The sequence below is a fragment of the Neodiprion virginianus genome, chromosome 2 (assembly GCF_021901495.1).
Source record: "Neodiprion virginianus isolate iyNeoVirg1 chromosome 2, iyNeoVirg1.1, whole genome shotgun sequence".
Taxonomy (NCBI): domain Eukaryota; kingdom Metazoa; phylum Arthropoda; class Insecta; order Hymenoptera; family Diprionidae; genus Neodiprion; species Neodiprion virginianus.
The window spans coordinates 2,932,850-2,955,942 of NC_060878.1; the positions used below are offsets into that span (position 1 = coordinate 2,932,850).

Sequence of the window (23,093 nt, forward strand, 5' to 3'; positions counted from 1 at the left end):
ATTTCCGGCTATTTTTTTTTTCTACCGCCGGTCTTAAGGGATCGGCCGTCCCTTTGATATAATTCTTCTTCTCGCCTGTCTCATTCTCTGATCCCTTCAAACCACCCCTCCCCCCCCCCCCCCCCTCCATTCCCACCCCCTCAATGGCCGACAATGGCAGTGATTTCTATCCATTCAATTTCTCCCACGTCTCTGCTCTTTTTCTTACTCTTTATGATCGCTTTACTTCGTCCGCGGGAAGCTGCTGGCGCTGGTCTATCTAGTGTCAAATGATGCGCGACGAATCGACTGGAAAGCTTTCTAATATCGATCCGAGACGCCGCGACGCTCGAAGACGCCGGAAGTCGAGGCCTCTCGCGACTTACTTCTTCCCGCTTAACAATTTTCCCTCACCTCGTCGGCTTGCTCGTGCTCGAATTTAACCGTCCGAGTCAGTAGGCTGCAGACTAATTGAATTCACTGCACTCGGTTTCACCGGAACTTAACACTGTTAACAAACAGGCCGCGGCTTATCAGCTATTCGCGATTTTGCTTCGTACCGTTAAATCGTCCTGAAACGCTGCGAGATTTCAGGCGCAGACGGATATTGATATAAATAATGATAATAATAATAATAATATACGTGGGCTGGGGTTGAAATTCCGAATTTGAAAAAAGTTCCGAAAGCACCAAATTTCGTATTTTTGGGTGGCCAAACTTTTGTCGTTTCTTCAAAGTTCAATTTCTTCGCTTCAAGTTTCACCACCGAATGATTCGGAATTAGGCGCTTTCGGAGCTTTTCAAATTCGGAATTTCAACTTCAAATCTGCGTATATAACCAGTTAGCGCTGCGCTTAGCGGCTAAACACCTTTTATCAGCGCACACGTCTCTTGCGCACCGTGGATCTCGACTATAAGCGAGGGGATTGAAGGGGATTGAATCCAATTAAGGCCGCGCCGGCTGCCCGCCGTAACAGTCTTAATTGAAATTAAACCGTAAATATTTATCGCAACGCCACCGTGCTTAACACGCGTCCACGGATCTTACGACCCGATCCGAATTGCGCAAACTTTTGGAAACGAACCAGCTGTCCACTCGTATCTGATCATCGTAGAATTTTTATAAAAAAAAAAAAAAAAATGAAGAGCTTTTACTTTTTGTTGTCAAAGTACAAATTCTTGCATAATTATTCCGCTTGAATATTTCTGTTGCAAAATATCAAGTGAATTATTCGTAGCAATTGATTTTTTATACATCTGTATGCAATCTACGAAAAATTTATCTAGGATTTATCAAACAACAAGAAACAAAGAAAGGAAAAATTCATCCCTGCAGGTTCAACAGTGCAGAATTAAGTATATACGACAGATGCAGCGTTTACGCGGGGGATTTTTCGGCAAATTTATTACGCCTGATTATATTATATACGTCGCAGGATAGATTTCCCCACAGACAACGCCCTCGAGAAAATACAAGGGTCACGTTTAATGCTTGTATATACGTGTGCTTACCACCTTTGAGCTCATGTGCAACAGACGTTTCGTGTACAGGACCTTTGACCCTCTCTACCGTTACAGCACCGAGAACACATATTGGATTATTATTATTAGGTCCTTGTGTATACACGGATAGACGGATAGTGGAGATCTATGCGTGTAAACAGACACCCGGTTACGTCCAATTTATTTATTAGGGTCGTTCATTAGTTTACTCGATACACGCTCTCGGAGAAAACGAACGTACATTAATTCGTTTGCTTGAAGTTGAGTCGCGATTTTTTCTATTTATTCTAGTATCAATTGGAATGTTCTTTCCGTTAAATTTTTCGTATATTTATATGGTCGATTCGTGATCTGCGATGTGACGTGCGTAGGGAAAAAACTGTCTCGTGGTAACAAAATTCTATTCCATTCTCTCTCTCTCTCTCTCCCTCTCTCTCTCTCGCTCTGTTTCTGTAAAATAACCTTTCAGACGAACCATTAACGTTATATAGCTTGTCAACTTGTGTGTGTATAATATTGTTGAGAAGTAACACTTGAGTTCGAATCGAGTTAAGGGGTTGAGATTCGCGCGCGCTGCGAACGGCGGGCTAATTTTCGCGTCTCATTTGATTATTATTCGCGCGGTTGGCTTCGGTGTGAACACAATTACCGGGCTGCATTTACCTGCAGCTTTACTGACTGCCTGCCTGCCTGCATGCACGTCGGTACGAGTATCGAATAACACGTATTAAGAGGCTGCAGTGCTCGGAGGGTCTAATGAGCGGCTTCTCTCGAGTAGAAAGAGACCGAGAAAGAGAGAGAGAGAGAGAATAAGAGAGCCACGGGGCTTCTTCGATCCCGCAAAGGCGCCCATCTTCGGTCATTGATCGCAATCTTCTTCTTCTCGCTAACGAGCTTAACGCAGGGTGTGAAAATCCAGCCTCAGGCTCTGAGGAGCTGGATTCTGATTCGTTGGGTGGAAAATCCACGGTGGCTTCCGGTTTCGCGGTATCCTTAATCATTCGGGTTCCGGGACTGCGTATCGCTGATTATAATCGATCCTGTTTTGCCAAATATCCCCCAAGGCAGGTTCGATTATAGTATATGAAAATTCGTGGCGAGTGACCGAGCCGATCAGGCTATGCGATCCGATTCGCCACATTGATTAGTCATTAATCAACACCGAGAACCCTCGAGACGGGTCCTTACGGGATAGAATATTATCCTCGCCAAACCTTCGCTTCAATTCCTCCGACCGCGTGAAATCCCCCTGTGGAATATATTGGATTATCAAATGCGCGGATGAACTTGATCGGAAGAGGATATCCCAAAATGGAGAGTTTCCAATTATTAATTCGGATGATTTCGTTACAATGATGTACGAGTAACGAGATGAAAGCGCGAGAACATTCTATCGGGGCTGTGTCTACGAAGATGAGGAATCGTTCGACAATTCAATCACCGAGATTTTTAGGTGAAGCCGAATACGTGGGCGTATTATACCGGGACAATCTCTTGAGACTTGAAAATCAACCGCGCGTGCGTCAAATAATTCAATCTCATTGGTCGGCGAAAACTTCCCGCAGCGATATTCTTGTCCGCGATGCAGGCGGGCCAACCTACGCAAAACGTGGACGTTTGAATTTTCAAAGAGTTCTTCGAAGAATCAACTTTCCGACCAAATAACAAATGCTTTCCAAACCTTTCCGAGTCACCGCCTCAATTATTCGAGATTCTAACCTCGAAAATTCGTATCAACTACATCGCTGGCAAAAACAGTTTGACAGCTGAAAACTCGGGACGGCAAGCCTGCGCGAAGAGCCGATAAAACTCGCGCATGCGCGGTTGATTTTCAAGTTTCAAGATATTGTCCCGGTTATATGTGCACCATAATAATCGGCGGGTAGTCGGAAAGAGCGGCGCTCCGAAGCTTTCAGACGTGGTACGCAGATGGCACGACTCCATAGTAGTTAATTTCCTCAGTCCAAACAGAACTAATCCTCAGTGACACAAGCCAACTGACGGACGGAACGACGAGCCGCCTGCAGCGCCCTTGGCCTCCTGATTTTACCGTCTGTCTCTCCTCCTTCTTCTCTTTCTCCTCCACCTCCTCCTCCTCTTCTCGATTCCCCAGGGAGCCGAGTGCGTGCATAGCGCAGCGCTGGACGTGACGCAGTGTCATCCCATTACGGATTATTGTAAGCCTATTTGCTTAGGATCTGAACAGTTACGAGAGGCGGTCGTATTGTTGTCTAATTGTTGGACCGTGGGGCAGAAGGGCAGGGGGGGGGCGAGGCCGGTGAACAAGTTTGGAAATAGCGTGGATGCGCAGGAAAGTCTTTTGCCTGTAGTGGGAAAAGAAGGATGGCGGGTCGGGGGGGGGGGGGGGGGGGGGGGGGGGAGCCGGGAAAAAGTATTTACACAACTAACAAGGTGAAATGGTTTCGAGGAGAAGACGCAGAGGAAGAAGAAGGAGGAGGAGGAGGAGGAGGAGGAGGAGGAGGAGGAGGAGGAGGAAGAAGAGAAGGAGGAGGATGCGTCCCAACTAAATATATAAACTCTTCTTCGGCCACAAGCTGCATCTAGGGCGTTTTCAAGCAAGTTGGAAGAGACCTGTAACACGGTATGTTACCTACCTGCAGGGTGAGCCGCGCCTCGAGTCGCGTTGGTGTTAATTAATATTAGCCTCGAAAGCGTCGTTTAATAACCGACGAGGCGTTGCTGCTGCTGCTGCTGCCGCTCATGTCGGGAAACCTCCTCCGCATCTATTTCCGGACGCACGAAAGATGAGGAATCGACTGTACGCCGTAAAAAATGGTTGTGTCAAAAATCACGAAAATTTTCCGACGGGGAACGCTGTAAAACAATTTTCGATGTCGGTGCGGAAAGCCGGTATCGTACGTAGCGTTGGATTGACGTCGGACAGTCTTGGATTGACCACAGAAATGTTGTTTTGAACCGACATCGGATTGACTTGAATTGACATCAGACTGTTATGGACTGACAGATTGGATTAACAATAAATTTTCCAGAATTGACATCAAATTTTCTAAAATTGACATCAAATTGGCTCGAATTGACATCAGATTGTCCTGGATTGACATCAGATTGTCTTGTATTGACATCAGATCGTCACGGACTGACATCATATTGTCTTGGATTAACATTAAATTTTTAGGATTGACATCAGATTGTCTTGTATTGACATCGGACAATCTTAATTTGGCATCGGAATACGGTGTTGAAATGTCGCTAGGCAGCATTCGATTAACATGAAATAACATCGTACCGACACAAATCTTACATTGACATCAGGTAGGTTTCAATTAACGCCGAATCATAGTTCGAAAAAATCGTTTATTCTCACAACGTAGCCATATCTCCCAGTTTCTCCGGATTCTTCGGATCCTTCAAACCCCGGAAAATCACTAGTTACGCAGTTTGGCGTTTTTCGAACTCCGTGGTAAAAGAGGATGGAAAAAAAAAAAAAGGTTGAGGGATGAATCAGTCGGAGAAAGACGGTAAAAGGGGTGAGGAATTTCTCCCAAAGAATAATGGCCACGTTCCGGGTCTTGTAATTATAATCCCTTTCGTCGTAAAACTTTCCCGACGACTCGACTCGACTCGACTCGACCGTCTCTGCATCCTGCATCTGCTATATTTAAATTGGCGACTACCGTGTACCGCTGCATTACGGCAGTTCGTCATTGTCCGCGGATCCTCCGCCCCTGCGATGTTTCCTGCGAACCGAGGAACGTGCTCGTCACGCTCTCCCGGCTCTTTCTTAATGGAGACCCCAGCCGTGTTCCCGTTGATCCTCGGTGTCCTCCTCGCCCCCTGAAGCCCTGGGGGTGATGCAATTCCGGCGTGCAATCTTCGCACACTTTTACCGCGACTTCATTATGACGCGCGGCTCGGGTTTCTCGATATTGAGGAAGCCCGACCGCCGTCACCTGCTGCTGTTTCCACCCGTTGAACACCGTCGAAAATCGTCGAGGGGTCGACGAGAGTCGAATCGGCGAGGTGGAAACTACTCCGAGGAAGTAGTTTCAAAGTGGCGAGCACGGTTATATAAGGAGTTGACTTTACTCGAGTGCCGCAGAATTCGCTGAAGCTACCTACGTATTAGAACCGTACCTACGTCTAGGTACCCTCGAACCCTGGGGGAGGAAAGCCGAGGAAGTGGAAGAGAGTTAGTCGGGCTACGGGGTGGAGGTCGGGACCCTTTCCTTATACTCGCGAAGCTCTCGAAATAAGGGATGTCTATGGCTGGTCATGCGAAAAGCGAGCGAACGAGATTGCCACGATTCCTCGAATGGGCCTGTCCTCCTCCTCCTCCTCCTCCACCTTCTACTGGTCTATCCATACGTCATCCCGCCGTCTCCTCTTCCGTCAAACACCGATTTCTTCATCAGGCAGAACGTCCGGATTATGCGATAAAATTCTGAAACACCGCAGCCCTGCCAAAATGAAACCTCCAAGATTGTATCCCGGGACTAATTCGACACACTCCGTATGTCAGTTCAATCCATTCAAAGCAACGCTGTGCAGCAATTTGGAATCACGCCAAGTCATTCAAAGTCTTTGGAGCTCATTTCCGTCACTGGGATTCCGTCGTAATGACACGGTTGAAAAAACAAGTCAGCATTTTCAATTAAACTTTAATGTTGAACGACTAGTTTTTAACCGATATTATATAAGTTACCATGCGTTTCGTTAATACTTGAAAACCAATGAAATTAAATCGATCAAATTATTTCCATTCTTTATAACTGAATAACGTCTTTAAATCAACAAACGATTTGATTGGTTCAACCTGACCAAACAATTTGACCAGATCAAAGAAAGACTTACTAATTTACCGTACAACAGAAAATGCAACAACGTATTCCATCGACGCAACAAAATTTTAGCTGATTGGTTAGAAGGTCCGTTTGCTGATTGTGATCAATGAATTCAATCAATCGGGTAATCGAATCGAGGAAACAAATTCGAGCAATATGCGAATGAAAATAAAAATAAAAAATCACTCGATTTCACTCTCGTAAAATCTTTCTCTGCACCCTTCGCGTATATTCTCTGCAGTTTCGAGCTTTTACCGCTACAGTTCTCCGACTTCGAAACGGCGTTTCTTCGATCCGTTTTCCCGACGTAGGACGCTGAGAAACGTTAACCGAGGCTGCTGTAATCCCCCCCCCCCCCAGGACGAAGACGGTCGGTCGGTCTTCCAGTCTCGTCAAGCTCGCGGCGCCGCGGGGTTTGAACCGGGATGCAATTACGGTGAGAATTCAAGGCACGCGTACTCTGAGCGATGGAAAGCTCGGCGCACGCGGCCTCGGAACCAGCCGAATTCCTACCGTGATATAATGCAAAAAGCACTCGGCCATGCCGCCTGCAACCCTTCGTCGGGCGAATATCCTCGGGGGCGCGTTAATCGCGTAATCAAAAATCGTGGCTCAGGAAAGCTCGAAAATCTTCCGTAGTACGTAATATATTTTGTGACGTAAAGAAATGATCCAACCGGCACAAACAAATTAACCAGTGAAAAATGATTTGACGACGAAATGCGTGTTTACAATTTAAAATCAGAAACAAGACTGTTTTAACAATAATATTATAAATAAAAGGGGTGATTTCACATTTTTTTACAACATTTTATTTTTTTGGTTTTTTTTTTTTTTATACAAGCGACGACCAAGAAGCTGAGATTAATTTAAATTTATTACAATTTATCGTTAAAGGATGTTTTGCAGAGATGAAAATCCTCGAACGGTGAGGGAGAAAAGGAGAGATAGGAATAAGGAAAATGTGTAAGGAGAGAATAAGGCGGGGCAGAAGCGCTTAATAAGAATTCCAATCGCAATAAACTAGGATTTGCATCTGATAACCATAACGAAAAAAACGCAGCGCAAGGTTATTATCATCCATTCCGGTAGCTCGACCCACGTAAAAACCGCGAGGTTGCGTTTATATCGTATACATATTATAATAATATGTACATACATGTTGGCATATTACGAAATTATTACTATCAGTTCACCAGTCTCTGCAATTCTCTCTCTCTCTCTCTCTCTCTCTCTCTCTCTCTCTCTCTCTCTCTCTCTCTTTCTCCCTGCAGTTTCTTTTTCCGCATGCAACGCGAGAAATTGAAATTCACCCTCGAGTTTTAAGCCGAATATTATTCCGCACTGCAAGCTTGCTCCCCGATTTATACTACCGACAATTATATTATACAGGTTAAAGTTATGATGAAAATTTTCTTCAATTCCGCCATGAAATAAAGACTTTTTAAAATAATGCTTCGTTATTATAAATTATACGGGGCGAGGGAGGTTGGGGGGGGGGGGGGATTATTTTTCTCTTACAATAACAATAAAGAATTTCACTGAATCACGAATGAAGCAGAAAATAAGAAAAACTAATTTGCAGCTCGGTGACGTTAATGCATGTAATTATATACATTGCGGGTAGTTCTGACAGCCCTTTTTGTTATCGCAGAGGGTGGTTTGCTACCGTTTCGTTGGGGGTGCAAATATTGGTACGCTTTTCATTTCTCCGCAGCAACAACAACAGCAGCAGAAGCAGCAGCTGAAACGCGAGGCAAAAAGTAATTATTGTGCACGCGACCTGCAGCCAGCGTAACGTCAGGTACATTGAGACTTTGTGAAGTGGAAAAATATCGCGGATAGAATTTTTTACTCCTCGTGCACACGGTCAGTAGCCGATCTCCCTGATCGCGTGGAAATCTCGGTGAATGTAATTTTAAAAAAATTAAAACAAAAAAAAGAAGCATGAAACAGCAGTTGTAAAAGTTTTTTCGAAGGAAATAAAAATATCGGATACTAACGTATAATAAATCGGTGGGAAAAAGACACGAGTCGAAGCTTGGCTCCTACACAATTTCCCTCCATCTCTCTCTCTCTCTCTCTCTCTCTCATACGCGTAAATAACGTATGTAAATACTGTCGGTTCACGGATGTAGGAAGTTGCTCGCATACGCAGTGCACACTTATAAATAACGCGCAAGTACGTGTATGTTGCGTTTTCTCTCTCTGTCTCTCTCGTTTTTGTTTTTTTATTTTTTTCATGCTTCGTTTTTTCGTACTCCGAGCACGTCAAACGCAGACCTGTTTCTCTTGTCGAGTGTGTAAAATTATTACTAGAGAGGAATCCGCCTGTTATACTACTCCCCGTACGTACATACATAACATATATATACACCCTCCGAACATCGTGCATACCTGCGGTGTATTTTCAGCCCCTCCCGAATCTAACCGGTGACTCGAATGTACGATTCCTCAACTCTGATCGCGACCACGGATTCCGAGCAAGACCGTATCGATAGAGTCGAAAAATTTTAAGTCAAATTTGAAAAAAGAAGATCTTCAAAGTTTCGATGCTCTGCCTCAATGTTAAGGGTTGCCGGTAATCTTTTTTTTTTTGTTTAATTTTTCATTCATTTCTCTTCTCGTAAAATAAGATCCTTCTTTCATCTCAGATCTTGATCTTTTTCAATCTTATATAACGATACAAAAAACATCAGACGTGGTAGGCAAATTAATCTGTGATTGAAAATACTTTTTTACTCTTGACGTTTTCAATTTTAATGGTTTCAAAACTTTTGGTTTTTTTTCACAAATTTTCAAGGTTAACTTGAGATTTTTCTACTTGAAGCGTGAAAGTTTTTTTTTCAAACGGCCAGTCCAACGTGCCTATATGTACATAAATTTTTGAATCCCTCTCATCTGCACCTTCATCTTCTTCTTCTTCTCTCTGCTTCTCGTTTTTTTTTTTTTTTTTTTTTTTGACGCTCGTTTTTGAACCAGTGCCAGTAGAGTAGGCCGGGATACTCGTTGCTCCTGTTGCTCGCCCATCCCGGGAGTAATATGGGCGGGTGCTTCTTTTTCGCTAATAACATGCACGCGACCGAGGACCACACGCGTGTCGAGGGACGCGATGCGGGCTCTAAACGTGGGCGTGTGCCTGCGGTCCCTACATCTGCTCCTTGTTACTACCGGGAACGCACGGGACCAGGAGTTGTTATTAATTAGTAGCTGGACCGGGAACGGAGTAAGCCGTAAACGCCCTGACCAAACCAGACGGGCTCCTCGTCCCAACCCGACTTTGCGAGGCAGCGCTGACTCGCCCCTAAAATTAAGGGTGGATTCCGAGACAAATGTTGAAGGTGACAAAAGCGTTGAAAATAACCTCTAGCAATTTTGTATTTCCGTAAATGATGGTGAAATAGAATGAAACCGTTCCCTTTTTACGTATCTGATAAACACCAAATTGTTTAATCCTTTCAGTCACAGAGGCCACTGTTATGGTAACATCTTTGTTGCTTTTCTTTTTCTTTTTTTTTGTCATTTTCGGGTATAAAAAATATTTAAACTTTGGAAAGATTGGGATTTTTTGAGAAACCGTAATTGTTTGTAATTGTTGTAAGTAAACATATGCAAAAAAAATAAATAAATAAACGTATTTTCGTGAATGTAATTCGTTAGCGGAGAAATTTGATGGTATAAGTATACTAAAAACGCTTGGAATTCATTGGTTGACAAACAGAGATCTCGGAATGGACATTAGATTTGCAAAATTCAATGCAAAGGGGTAGTTTTCACCCTCCTTGGAGGTGCTTATTGATAGTACTGGGGGTTGCACCTATTCTCGGCCTAAAATCGTACTACCTCAAAATAAATATTAGTATAAAACACTGTCTAATTGTATGTTGACAATTCACCCTGTTTTCATCCCATTTTAGGGTTTGTTTGTAGTTTTAGTAAATTTTTTACATCAGTATCGCATTCAGCGTGGAAAAATTGGTAAGAAACGTATAATTGCATTTCCATGCATAAATAAAAAAAAAAAACAAACAAAACACTGAATTGCGTGACTGAAAAGGTTAAACAAAATTTTCACCCTCACCGTCATTAGTGCAGTTGAAGAACAGCGCTGGTGATTTTGTAAACGATATTTTTCTCCCACTCTGTTCCTACAAAAGCTTTGATTCTGACAGTTTGATCCATTCTTTTTCCTTAATTAATTCCTTCGAATCGTATCAGTTTCTCTGTTCATCAATGATATAATTGTAAAATCAGCTCGCCTTAATTCCGCTCGAGATATCAGCGACGTTCGAAATAAATGTTCGTAGAATCGACGGTGGGATTGATTGATAATCAACCGATGCTGGATCGATTGAAGGGGGAGAAATCTCAGTGGCATGACGTGGTGAAACCTTTCATCGTGACGAGCTTTCGTTCCATTGGGGTTCTGGATCCGAATGGACGGTCAGAAATGTAAATACCAGTTGGCCAATCAGTCCGATTGGTCCCGTTCACTCGGGTGAATTTTACTCGCAACGAACAATGCCTGCGCCGATGTTTCTCCGACAGTAAAGACAAGCCGTGACGAGCATCGTTCTCCCAAACATCGTCCTCTATTCGACTATTCTTCAGCCTCGATTCCAAGCCCCGATTGAATTCTCGCAGTTTCGTTCCGTCTGTCGAATTGATTTCGATAAAAGGGCTAATCACCGCTTTGAAAACGACGCGCCCTTGCATCGTCGTTCGAACAACCTAAAGGGGCCGTTAAGGGTCGATGTACGTCCGGTGGAAGAAGAAGCTTGGAAGGCTTATCCGCGTCTCGAAGAGTCGAGCCAACTTATCCGAGATACCGAGAGAGCAAAGTTTCCGGTTAAATAGCGCCTTTGACCGTTGGTGGTCTTCGGTCATTCAAAGATGGCGATCTCTCTTCGACGATAAGCTCTCCTACTGGTAGGTACTTTTATTTGCACTCTCCTCTGCGGGGACGGTCTTTCAGAATATACTCGACGCCGAGACGCGGCTGCCGCGCGTTATCTCGCCGCCGAATGAATGGCCCCGAAAACCCTTTCCAAACCCTCACCCAAAGTCCGTCCGCGACTTAATGGTCGATTGAATTTTCCACGCTGTCTGATACCCCTCGTATCCGCGTCGCCGGCTGGTTTGTCTGGCGACCGACTTCCGGACGTTCAATGGTATTTGATGATAACGATGATTGGAACCTACACTCGGACCAGAACCAGGACCACGTACTCTTTGAACAAAGATGCGATCGGACAGAGATTAGCAAGTCCGACTCCGAAGCTGTGAAATATGAGCATAATCGTTCACCCGACCTTGGTAGTAACGAGTTGTTTACAGTTTAACATTCTTTTGTCCGGACTTCTTTGATTCCATTCAACTTAAACCACCCACCCTCTTAACTAGCTTCAGTAACACTTTGGAAACCTTTATCTTGACTGGATTTCATCTGGTCCTATTACTTGACTGCACATCCGATGTATCTTCAATTCCAATCCGAAGAATTGTAGCGAAGAAATTTTCCAAAGACCAAAGAAATCCGTCGTCGGTTAGGAGTCTAGGTACAAGCGAGGTGTTGATGAAAATCTTGGGTCCTGTTCGTTGCTATAAATCGCACACACGTGCAGAGCTTACGAACACCTCGTAATGGGAGTATGAATAACCAGTCTGGGCACTCGATAGGTATGTTACGAAAATTTGTCAGAGGATTAAAAATTCCTGAGGTGTCTGCACATGCTCTTGACAAGCATGATCTTCGAAGCGCGTGCGGACTCGAGTGACGACCCAAGCAGCTGGCCTTAACCTACAGTCCTCGTCTTCTTTTCCCTCATCTCAGACTCCTGAGAGTGCGATCCAAAGACGAGATGCATTTCGTTTTAACGAGGAGTCAAGCACGCCCGGGGCTGGTAGCGTTGCGGTAGCTTTTTTGGATTCTTCAAATCGTCCGAGTTCCGAAGTTCGAGGAACCCGAACCGACGAAGAACCGCAATTGCAGCAGGGATGGATGGAGGGGGGAGGGAGGGAAATGAATGTCGAGCGATATTTCACCCGGTAAACCGATCTCCAAGAGGGATAGGGGTTCCACTTTGGTCCTCCTTCCTTCTCATCCTTATTCTCCTTTGAATCCTGAGAGGCGACGATGACTCGCGTGCCTGGTTTTCGTTAAAACCCTGCTGAACAGCCTCTGGCCGAGTGTTTTCTTAGGCACTCGGAGCCCTTGAAATATTCCCAAATATTTACCCTCGAAAAGGACTGTAACTGTGCAGCCATGCGGACGTAGGGACGTTTTAAAAAGGGTATTTTTCGGCGACATGCGATTACCGGCTGCCGGTGAAGTCGAGGTTTTTCCCTCAAAAATTTTCTGCCAATGACGTTCGGAGCCAACCCGAAAGCTTTTCCTTGTTCACCGCCGCGCTTTCGCAGCCCTCTCTTTTCCGTGCCGCGGTAGAAACTTTCCTCCTTGGAAAGCTATTTTCACACCGAACTTTCTACGCTCCTTAAGAAAATTCTACCACCGTCGTCGTATTGACACCCTGCATTAAACATGGATAAACGATTTATGGAGCCGTCAATTGATCCCGGTAAGAATACGCAACGCCCCAGATTTCTTCCCCTTTTCCGAACAACCAGGTATAAACTTTCCCCCCCCCCAATTCCTTACATCGACGAATCCACTTTGCGCACCACTTCAACGACTGTCTCATCCTCCTCCCTTATCCAATCCCAATCGTTTCCACGTCGTTCTTACATTCCCTTGGCTTGTTTGCATTTGAAGAAGAATTCTTTCCTGCCTTCGTACACTCGACTCTGGTTTTTCAATACTTTCTTACACCGCGGAGCGGACTTTGGAACCCATACGCAAGTAGTTACCCATTATCAATGGATTCAGGGTCCGGTGGATCTGCTGATGGGACGATAATCGGCCGATAACTTTTCTCCGTGTGTAATAGGCTGTGGGTATAGGAAGAACCGAGGAGAGGTATATTCTCGACGATGCGATCGCTCATCCTCACGCAGCTGTGCAAATACCTGATTATACCCTCAAACGAGCACGGATATGTGTGCGTATGGGTTATACCTGCATGCCCGAGGGCCTCGGTTTTCAGACGCAATCTCACACGCCCGTATAATTCCATCGCTTCATCGATACCCTCGTTCCAACCTGTACGCGGCGCGTTCTTTTCCTTCCTTTTTACCCATTTGTTTATTTTTATTTTTTTATTTTTTAATACTTCTCAAAGCTAATAAACCTCTCGTTTCATTTTTACCTCATGCATATTGTGCATATATGTATATATATATATATATATATATATATATATATATATACATATACATATATATTCACGTACATTTATACCTGTGTATAGTAATTACAGAGGCGTGGGCTCAACCCACTTAAATATCTTTTACACCCATCGTCCGACGATGCAAATTCCTCGATCCGATGATACAGCGAGTGAAGATAATTGGCAACCGGTGTCAGAAGTGTTTGTTGTAAGGTTGGAAAATTTATTACGAAAAAAAAAAAAAAAAGAAAAAACTTTCCCACTCTCTTCTGTTACCCATCTACGTTTACACTGTTATTCATCTCTTATCGTGGAATAAACGTGATTCCGATTAAATCCGAAGAGACATTTATTTTTCTCTAAATCGTCTCGAATTCTTATCTTACTTACAACTAAAATAATTAACCAAGAAAGTTGAGATCTGGATGGCGAGACGTGCCGGAATTTCAAGTTAAACAAACATCTCTCGTTTCCTCGACGTGATGCCGGAATCTGCAGGGTGTAATCTAATTATTATTATTATTAGTGTGTTCTTTTTTTTCTTTCTTTTGATTTCTACATTTCATTTGCGACGAGCTTATCACGTGGCGATATTACGCTTGTAATACCGATACGTCGTTGACCCATTTTTTTTACTATACCTCTATTTTGACAATTTCCTTTTCATCCCATAAACAGAGAGAAATTTTTATTTCCGGTTACCGCTCAGTCCTCAACTATTTTCATCTTTTACCGCAATCGAAAAATACAGTTCCAGGTAGAAAATGAAAATTAGTTTTCTAGCCGTTACCGGAAAGTCTAGTATCCGACACTGTTCTTTCTCATTACGATCGTTGTCGCTATATTTTCTTGCAACTGTTGCGAAAATTTAACGCTTGTGTAAGAATAAATTCTCGTTAAAGCCTTGTTTGACTAAAAAAGTAGAGTAAACCGATGAAACCGATTCAGCGTTGCAATAACCAAAAAAAGATCGACGATAGCGCAAAATGTCTACGCGTACCTCGTTTTTCGTAATTCCAACAATATTCAAACAGTTTTTTTCAACGATACCTGTTTTACTCAATTTTTCTAATTACCGTAACAAATGAAATTTTTCCCAGTCTACGTAATATCGGATATAGAACAAGCCGCAACTCGGCGATGGATTCTCCAAGCCTTCTGGTTACCAGTAAAAGCCGGCACGTGCAGCACAGTGTGTACCATATATTAAAAATCTTGACGGATGTGGACCCTCGTCGAATTTCATCGCCTTCAGTTTTTATTCATTTTTTTTTTTTTTTGTTTCTATCTCTCTCTCTCTCTCTCTCGAAAAGAGAGAGGAGGACACCCGGGTCCGGTTTCCGTCGAGTGGCAACGCGCCGTTTTCTCTCGAGTCGATCACTCGAGCCCTTTTCGGAGTAGGTATGAAAAGGACAATATTTCCGAACGGTCGTTTATTGGAATCCGGACAATTCTTTCCTTCCTTTCTTTTTTTTTTTCTTTTTTTTCTTTTTTCCACCTACTCTAATTCCCTTCTCTCTTCTCTTCAACGTTTCCGCTTTCTTTTAACCGCCGTTTCTTGGCCCCGACTCGAGCTTTTTTTTCACCGCGTATTATACGCACTCGTGTGTATAGGTATACGTATACACACGACTTCCTCGCTTCCCTATCTTCCTTCCAAATCCGGAGTCACGTTCCCTCCCTCCCTGCCACCCTTCATCCCCTTTCTCTCCCCCCCCCCCCCCCCCCCTCTTCCCTCGTCCTCCTCTCGTACTCTAGGCGGCTAGATTGAACCCGAGATCATAAAAGCAGCCCTGTCTCAACCCGCTGCTGCTGCTCCGCTAACGTTCCACCATCCACATCCTCCGCGAATCGTTGAGTCCCGTTAATTGGGCGAGATTTGATCTTCTAGGAGATTGCTGCTGCTGCTGCTGCAGCTTCTACTCCTCCTCACCCTTCGACATTCAACCTTCAACCTTCGCCCCCTGTAACACCGTCGAGGGACGCACGCGAAGAGAGAGAAAAGCTTCGCAGTCGTTTTGTTTCCTTTCCTTTTTTTTTTCTTTTTTTATTTTTTTTTTTTTTTTTTATTCACTCACGAATAAATGAATTTCCCCGATGCGTCCTGCATTATATGCTGCACGGATCGAGTAAATTCCCTGTCATTGACGGATGTTTTAGTCCGTAATAATCTGCTTATCTTCGCCCTCTGTGACTATAAACCGACGAGCGTTTTTCGGTCCGTTACGAATTTCGATTTTCGAAGGGGTTATACGCCGTTAGGAGGACGAAGAAAGCGATTTTTCAAGGATTTTTCACGAAGAGATATTTCAATTTATTGATATAAAAATATATACACATACTCAAGTAACATTGAACTTTGTTCTGTTGTTTTTTTCATTTGTAAAGATGGTGGATTTTTATACAGCTGTTGTAGTCGATCTCTGAGAGCAGTTATAAAAAAAAGGCGTCTTGCGGTGAGCAAGACATCCTGGACTGGATCATCCGAAATGAAAAAACAAAAAATATTTAGTTGATACTAGGTATTATCCGGTCCTTGATCGAAGTAACAAGCAAAATATTAATTTTTAACAAAACGACCGGTTGTCAAACAAAAAAAATGTCAATCTTCCGGAAAAATTTTCGCCCTAATTTGTTTATCAAAATAGAAAATATTTATCGGCGAGAAAAAACCTTCGGTCAAGGATTGAAAGATATATTCATAAAGCTCGAGTAAAAATTTGAGACTGATCGGTTCAGAACTTTCCGATAAATCCTGCTCATCGACTTTGAAAACATATTTTCGAAAAAAAAACGCGTTCAAAGTTTCAAAAGCACTTTAATATTTGTCGTATCGACGTGAAATTTTGCTGTGCACGTACTCGAATATATACACATTACGAAAATGAAATAAAAATAGATAGATTTTTGAAAAATCCTTACTCCGTATCACCCCTTCAAGCCAGACACGTGGCCATGTGAAAGTTTCGATCGCTTCTGGTTTCGGCCACGCGTGCAGCAAAGAATGGCGAAGACTAGGGTGCAAGTCAATGCCGGCCCCTCTCTTTCTCTCCTTCTCTCTTTCTCCCCTTCTCGCCGTCTCTCCTTCTCTCTCTAGACGGGGTGAGCTGCATAATTCATGGCCTCGTCTCCTCGCCGCCCCGCATTGCATGCATTGTACGTCACCGCATATACGTGGGGATGAAGTTGAGCCGCTCGGAATATAACCCGTCGTCTGCATCGCCGAGTTCGAATCGCCTTCCTTGTTTCCTTCCTTACGCCGATGCGTTTCTTTATGCAATTTTCCCCCCGATGCAGTGTTTGTATTATAGGTACTTGTTGTTTGGCGAGCGAAGATATTGTGTAAAATTATATGACACTCTATACAGGTTTGAGAAATATTTTACACAGAGTCAAGGTTTTTTTTTTTTTTTTTTAGGTATTTTAAAAAAGTCACGTGTTTCCAAAGATTGCGAAAGGTAAATATTATACGTCGATAAGCAAAATCCCCGATGAATCGATATACCGAAATTATGATTAAAAATTTTCTCCTTCCCTGAAACAGACGTGACGATGTCAAAAAGTGACAAAAAAATATGAATAAGATTGATCAATTTATCGGATATATTTGTGAAATTAAAGAATTTTAGATTTTATTACTAATATTTGTAGTTCGACTAACTGTTATTTTAATAAACTAATTCTTCTCGTTAGGAATATTTGCTGATATATTATAAAATTACTTGAGAGATCATTGCTCGCTTTTCAGCCACTTGACGAATTAAAATTAGTTGATTCATTTTAAAGTGTAAATTATTGTAATTCTTTCAATAAGAATTGGTATAAATCTATGATTAACTCTGCGCAAATTTCTGAGCACTGTCCAAACATTAATCCTGGCCGTTTATTTACGAAATTGCATCAATTTTTTTTTCCAATTCTACGGATTGTTCAAGAGTGAATTACGTAATTTTATGTAACAATTATACGTAGTTGGGTATTTAATGAAAAATAATCAAAAAGAATGAAAAATAATAAAGAATAATGACTAGATAAGGAGACAATAATAGATAAACGTAAATAGACCGAAAGAGAGTATGTGCAGAATAAAGACAGAATAATAAATAAGATGAAGAAATTACGAGTTGAAAGAATAAATAAATAATTAACGAGGTTGAAACATGAGCAAAAATATAAGACAATAGATAAAAGTGACATAAAATTAATCAGAACAGAAAAATTTATATATCAATTGGTCAGGTGTAAAAAAATAAAAACATACAAACGGCATTAGCGAACGATAGAACAGAGTGAATGACATAAAATTAGTACATACCGCAAAAGTATTTGAGCATCACACTCGGAAGACATTAGAAAAACAAAATAGAAATGTAGATGAGTGAATGAGTGACAGAAAAGTAATGAAATAAATAACTAAAGTAAACAAATAATTAAATGAATAAACAAACTGGCCGGGGCGAATATTTTATCTCGTGCAATAGTAAAAAGAGAGAGAGAGAGAGAGCCATAGCTACCCTCTTATAAAGCTCGGGGTGTTTTCACCACCCACGAGAATACCGAGCGTACATTGTAGGCGCAATATAATCGCGTGGTTATATTTTCCGCTAGAGGCATACGTGCACTTATACACACGGAGCTTGCACCTAACCAGAAAAGAGGAGAGAACTCGGCACCCTGTGCAGTTTCACACGAAGCCTTGCGTGATCGTCGCGTCTGGCCGAGCGAGTCGGGGTGCAGCGGCGGCGCAGGGGTGAAAAAAGATATCGCATGTTTCGACGCTGTTCCATGCAAGCTTTGCGCTTCGCGGAGGTCGAAGGTGCGCGTTGAGCCACTGGCAAAGCCACTCTGGGTACGTTGCAATCTACACGCAGGCTGCGCGGCTTTAATCCGGCTTCGCCGATCGAAGGGAGGAATTATGTCGATGTGAAATTTTTAGAATTTGCGAATTAGGGATGGAGGGAGGAGGGGTTTGCTCTGTTTGTAGATTTTTTTGGGCGGGGTTGATGTTCCGAATTTGAAAAGCTCCGGGAGCGACTAATTCTGAATTGGATGGTGGCGAAAGTTGAAGTTAAGAAATTGGAGTTTCGAGAAATGATAAAGTGCGAATGGTCGTTACGAAATGCAAAATTACGAAAATTCAAGTTATGATTGAGCAAAGTTTCGATAGAGGGAAATTCCGAAAGTTGAAATATACTCACACGGCGTAGTTTGCTCGACGAGTGGGTGTGCAAAAATTAGAAAAACCGAAAATCGGAATGACCAGGATTCCGAACGTAAAATTATCGAAAATCAAAAACAGAGAAAGATCAAAGTGGGGAAACTCAACAAGCCAGAAATTCACGGAACTGAAAATCGTCGATCATTCGGAATTTCGATGTTTCAGATTTTTAAATTTCCTCATCTTCGCACTTTCGGAACTTTGAGCGTCGGCTTTCGGACCATTCGAAACTTTGATGTATCGTCAAGGTTTGATTTCTTTACATTAACTTTCGCGACTAAGAGAATTCAGAATCAGACGCTTTCGTAACTTTTCAAATTCGGATTTTCAAATCCGCTCCAATTTTTCAAAGCTCACCTTGTTTCAGGACTAAAATGACGACTCAACGAAGGAACCCAAAATTCAGACTCAATATGCGACCATCCTTTCGCCGTTTGAACTTGGTAATACCAAAAAAAAAAAAACTGCAAAATAATGAAACCTAAAATTCCAGGGACAATTTTCACCCTGCATAGGCTGTGAGATAAGGATCGCAGGATGAGTCAAAGAAGCTCGAGTCGGGGTTAATTAGCCAAAGAGTATAGCCGAGCCGCTTTTTGCCCCGCCGCAAGCTTCTCTTTGGATTCTCCTTATTCCTACCGCGTTTTAATTCCCTTTGGCTTGTGTATTTTGCTCGTTTATTTTTTTCATGTTTCTTCGTTTTATTTTTTGTTTTTTTTTCTTTATATTTACATACAACAGCGATCGCGACTCGGTAGTTTCGGTTCAGCTTCCGAGCTGTTTCTCTAACGTCGCCGTCAGGCAGCTACTACGATCCTAATCTCGATAATGACGCGTAATGGCTCCCAGGCCTGAATGTAACTCTTTGTCCGACGGACGGTCCGCACCCTGATTTAACATGGCCACTGGGGCGGGTGCGCGCTATTTCACTTGCAAACGTCGGCGGGGAGAGAAAATGAGAGAGGAAGAGAGGAAGAGAGAAAGAGAGAAAGAGAGAGGAGCACCGAACACAAGGGAACCATTAACCGAAATAAGCCGCCTCCCCCTGCACTATGGGTAATAAGGCTCCTCTCCTCTCCTCTCCTCTCCTCTCCTCTCTTCTACTCTCTTCTCTTCTCATCTCCTCCCCGCAATCTTTTTCTCCGATTTCCTCCTCCCATTTTAAAATTCCTCGATCTAACCGAACGCTTCTTCGCGCTCGTATTTTCCAGCACCCGACATGGATCGTCGATGACTGTTGTGGCCCTTCAGCTATTCTTCGGAATCAGCCGTCTCTTCGTCATGGGCGAGTCGAGACTCAACATGATTTTCCTCGTCGTCTTTATCCTCTGTTTCTGCGGAGCAGGTGCCATCGACATATGTAAGTACATGCTTGAATCGTTGTCCAAAATTTATTAACGACGTTATTTGAACACTAAACGAAGTGTTGCCGAAGTTAGTAACGTAGGAAAAAATCATCATCGCACAATTTTTTAACGACGACTTTCAACGAGTTGAATTTTCTTTATCATAATTTACTCAATTTCGTACCTTACTAACTTCATTCTCATAAGACCAGTACACGGTAAATACCGGGACAATCTCTTGAAACTTGAAAATCAACCGCGCATGCGCGAGTTTTATCGGCTCTTCGCGCAGGCTGGCCATCCCGAGTTTTCAGCTGTCAAACTGTTTCTGCCGGCGATGTGGTTGATACGAATTTTCGAGGTTAGAATCTCGAATAATTGAGGCGGTGACTCGGAAAGGTTTGGAAAGCATTTGTTATTTGGTCGAAAAGTTGATTCTTCGAAGACCGGTCGGAATTTAACGCTTACGCTCTTTGAAAATTCGAAACGTCCACATTTTGCGTAGGTTGGCCAGCCTGAATCGCGGACAAGAATATCGCTGCGGGAAGATTTGGCCGACCAATGAGATTGAATTATTCGGCGCACGCGCGGTTGATTTTCAAGTTTCAAGATATTGTCACGGTATAACACGACTCAAAGAAGACCGAGATTTTGTTGTTTTTATTTCTCGCAATCGGATGGATTTGGTTGAACGCAAAGTCATCGGTGTTACTGAAAACTGTTAATTCGCTTCGTCTCCACCTTTTCAAACCAATCAATAAACATCGCAACCACATTCTAATAATACCACGCATTTATCAAACCCTACTTCTCGACTTCCGGTTACTCTTAAGCGGAAAATCGATGTTTAAAACCAGTCGCACTTTATTCCTTACATAATAAATAACCAAGATTAAACGAGCCTCGAGTCGTTACATCGTTTAAAAAATCTCATTCTAAAAACACGGTTGGAGTTCAAGTTTCTCTCTCAAACATCCGCAGGAAGTATATTAATAAATTTTTATTAAATTCCCGCAACCTTTTCGTAAATACTTACGCATCGGACAATTATTCGCTTATTTCGATACCGGATATCGATAATACGCGGACGTCGTCTTAACGAGACAACAAACAAGAACAATGAATGATAAAAAAAAAAGATTAAAAATAAAAAAAAAAAAAAAAAAACAAGGATAAAGACTGACGAAATTTGAATATCAACTGTGTATAAATAGTATCTCTAGCTGTAATAATAAAGCAAGTCGAGCCCCCCGTTGCGCGCGGTGAATTTGCGGTCGTGTAAGGGTTTTGCACTCGGCATAAATCGGGATGTTAATGCTCGCCGCGGTGCATAAACATATCTGACGCGTGTGGATACGGGCGTCGGGACGCCGCCGGAACGAGTCGCGTTATCGCCGAATTTTCTCCCTCCGGGATCGCCGTACTCGACGTCAACCCTATTTTGCAATCACCCCTGCGGCTCCGTTAGTTTGACCGAAAGGCTGGAGTTATCGCTGTAAGGTATGGATACAAAATGCGAGATATCGTTTCGATCGAAATACCTGTTTCAGTCGTATTTCAATAAAATTTATCATAATTTTTCACGTTACATTTTGTGTATTTATTGAATTGTATTTATTGATGTTCGAAGAAACTTTGTGAATTTTTCGACGAGGAAATATTGTAGAGAAACGAAAAAACAAGTCTAGATATGATGTATCGAGAAGCAAAGAAACAAGAAATTAGATTCGTATTTTTTTTTTCTGTTCAGCTCGTAAAACAAAAACTATCGAAGTAATCATGATTAATTCTAGTTCACGTGATTGTTATGGATGTAATAAAAATGCTGTTAAAATTTTAACAGGATCGGTTCAGTGCTTTTTGAGATATCGTGTCTACATTTTTTTCTACACAAGTTCCTATCGAGCAGTGTGTTTTAGGTTATGTTCACATATTTTTCCTCCAAGAAACTAACAAAGTTTGTTTACATGTCGATAAATATAATGTAAAAGTCATGAGAAATTTTATAAATTTTATTTCGACGGCTTGTCTTAAAAGAAAAATACTCGTAAAAAACTTTTAAAAAATAGCTTTCGCACTAGATGACACCGTTAATCGATTAATCGTAAACTTCGATTTAGCTTTTCTTCGATTAACCGTTTCCCGATTAATTGAACGAGATTCAAGTTCCTGATGACGTAAGAATCTAGACGAGAATCGATATTTTTACCGTTTTTAACCACAACGAAGAAATCAAGATTCCGAAATATGTGCATAAATTGTGTTATTACGATTTAGTCTGTATGTGTATTAAAATAATCCTAATAAGTTGCGGGAATAATTATTAATTTACCAGTAAAATTCCGTCGTTGAATCAACGTTACGAGCCATTCAACCTCTCAATACAGAAACGTCAAGAACTCGGATGTCAAAATTTGTAAAAAAAAAAACTGTACAATTTCAATTCAATCTTCTAAACTTTTTTTATTTTTATTTTTTTTTTTATCGTTCATCCAATCATTTGATTTTTAATGTGACCGATGAGGAATGAAGAAACTTTTTCAACCCTCCCTGACGCATTTCTAGCCTCGGAAATGAAAAGAAACCGTTTCTTCTGCAATTTCGACAAATCGATTTATACGCAGGATGAAATTTGATTGTTTCTCCAAAGATTCCGAGACCTCGTTCCATTTCTTCTCTTTTTTTTTTTATTTCAATTCCTATATCCCAAGATTCAGAGTGAATCAGGTATATATTTTAAGCTCATCTCTTATTCATGCAGCGTTACAAACCGGCCAATGTACGTTACAAAAAGAAAACGTTACAGAGGGTTTTGAAACACCTGCGGGGATCATCGAGCGCCACTTTCAATCAATTTTCATTCAATCAAAAACGCGTTTATCCCGGGCACACCGCCAACTGCAGCATTGCCACAGCCATTTTCACTCCCCCGCAGCAT

General features: G+C 42.3%; 1 protein-coding gene across 2 annotated transcripts in view; it reads left to right on the forward strand.

The window, feature by feature from the left end:
* Positions 1 to 23,093, forward strand: part of LOC124297414 (discoidin domain-containing receptor 2-like) — a 59,603-nt gene that overhangs the window by 19,466 nt on the left and 17,044 nt on the right. For both annotated transcript variants that reach the window (XM_046748414.1, XM_046748415.1), the window contains exon 2: positions 20,021 to 20,169. In XM_046748414.1, coding sequence (XP_046604370.1) covers positions 20,040 to 20,169 — 130 coding nt within the window. In that variant the 5' untranslated portion in view covers positions 20,021 to 20,039. The remainder of the gene's footprint in view (positions 1 to 20,020; positions 20,170 to 23,093) is intronic.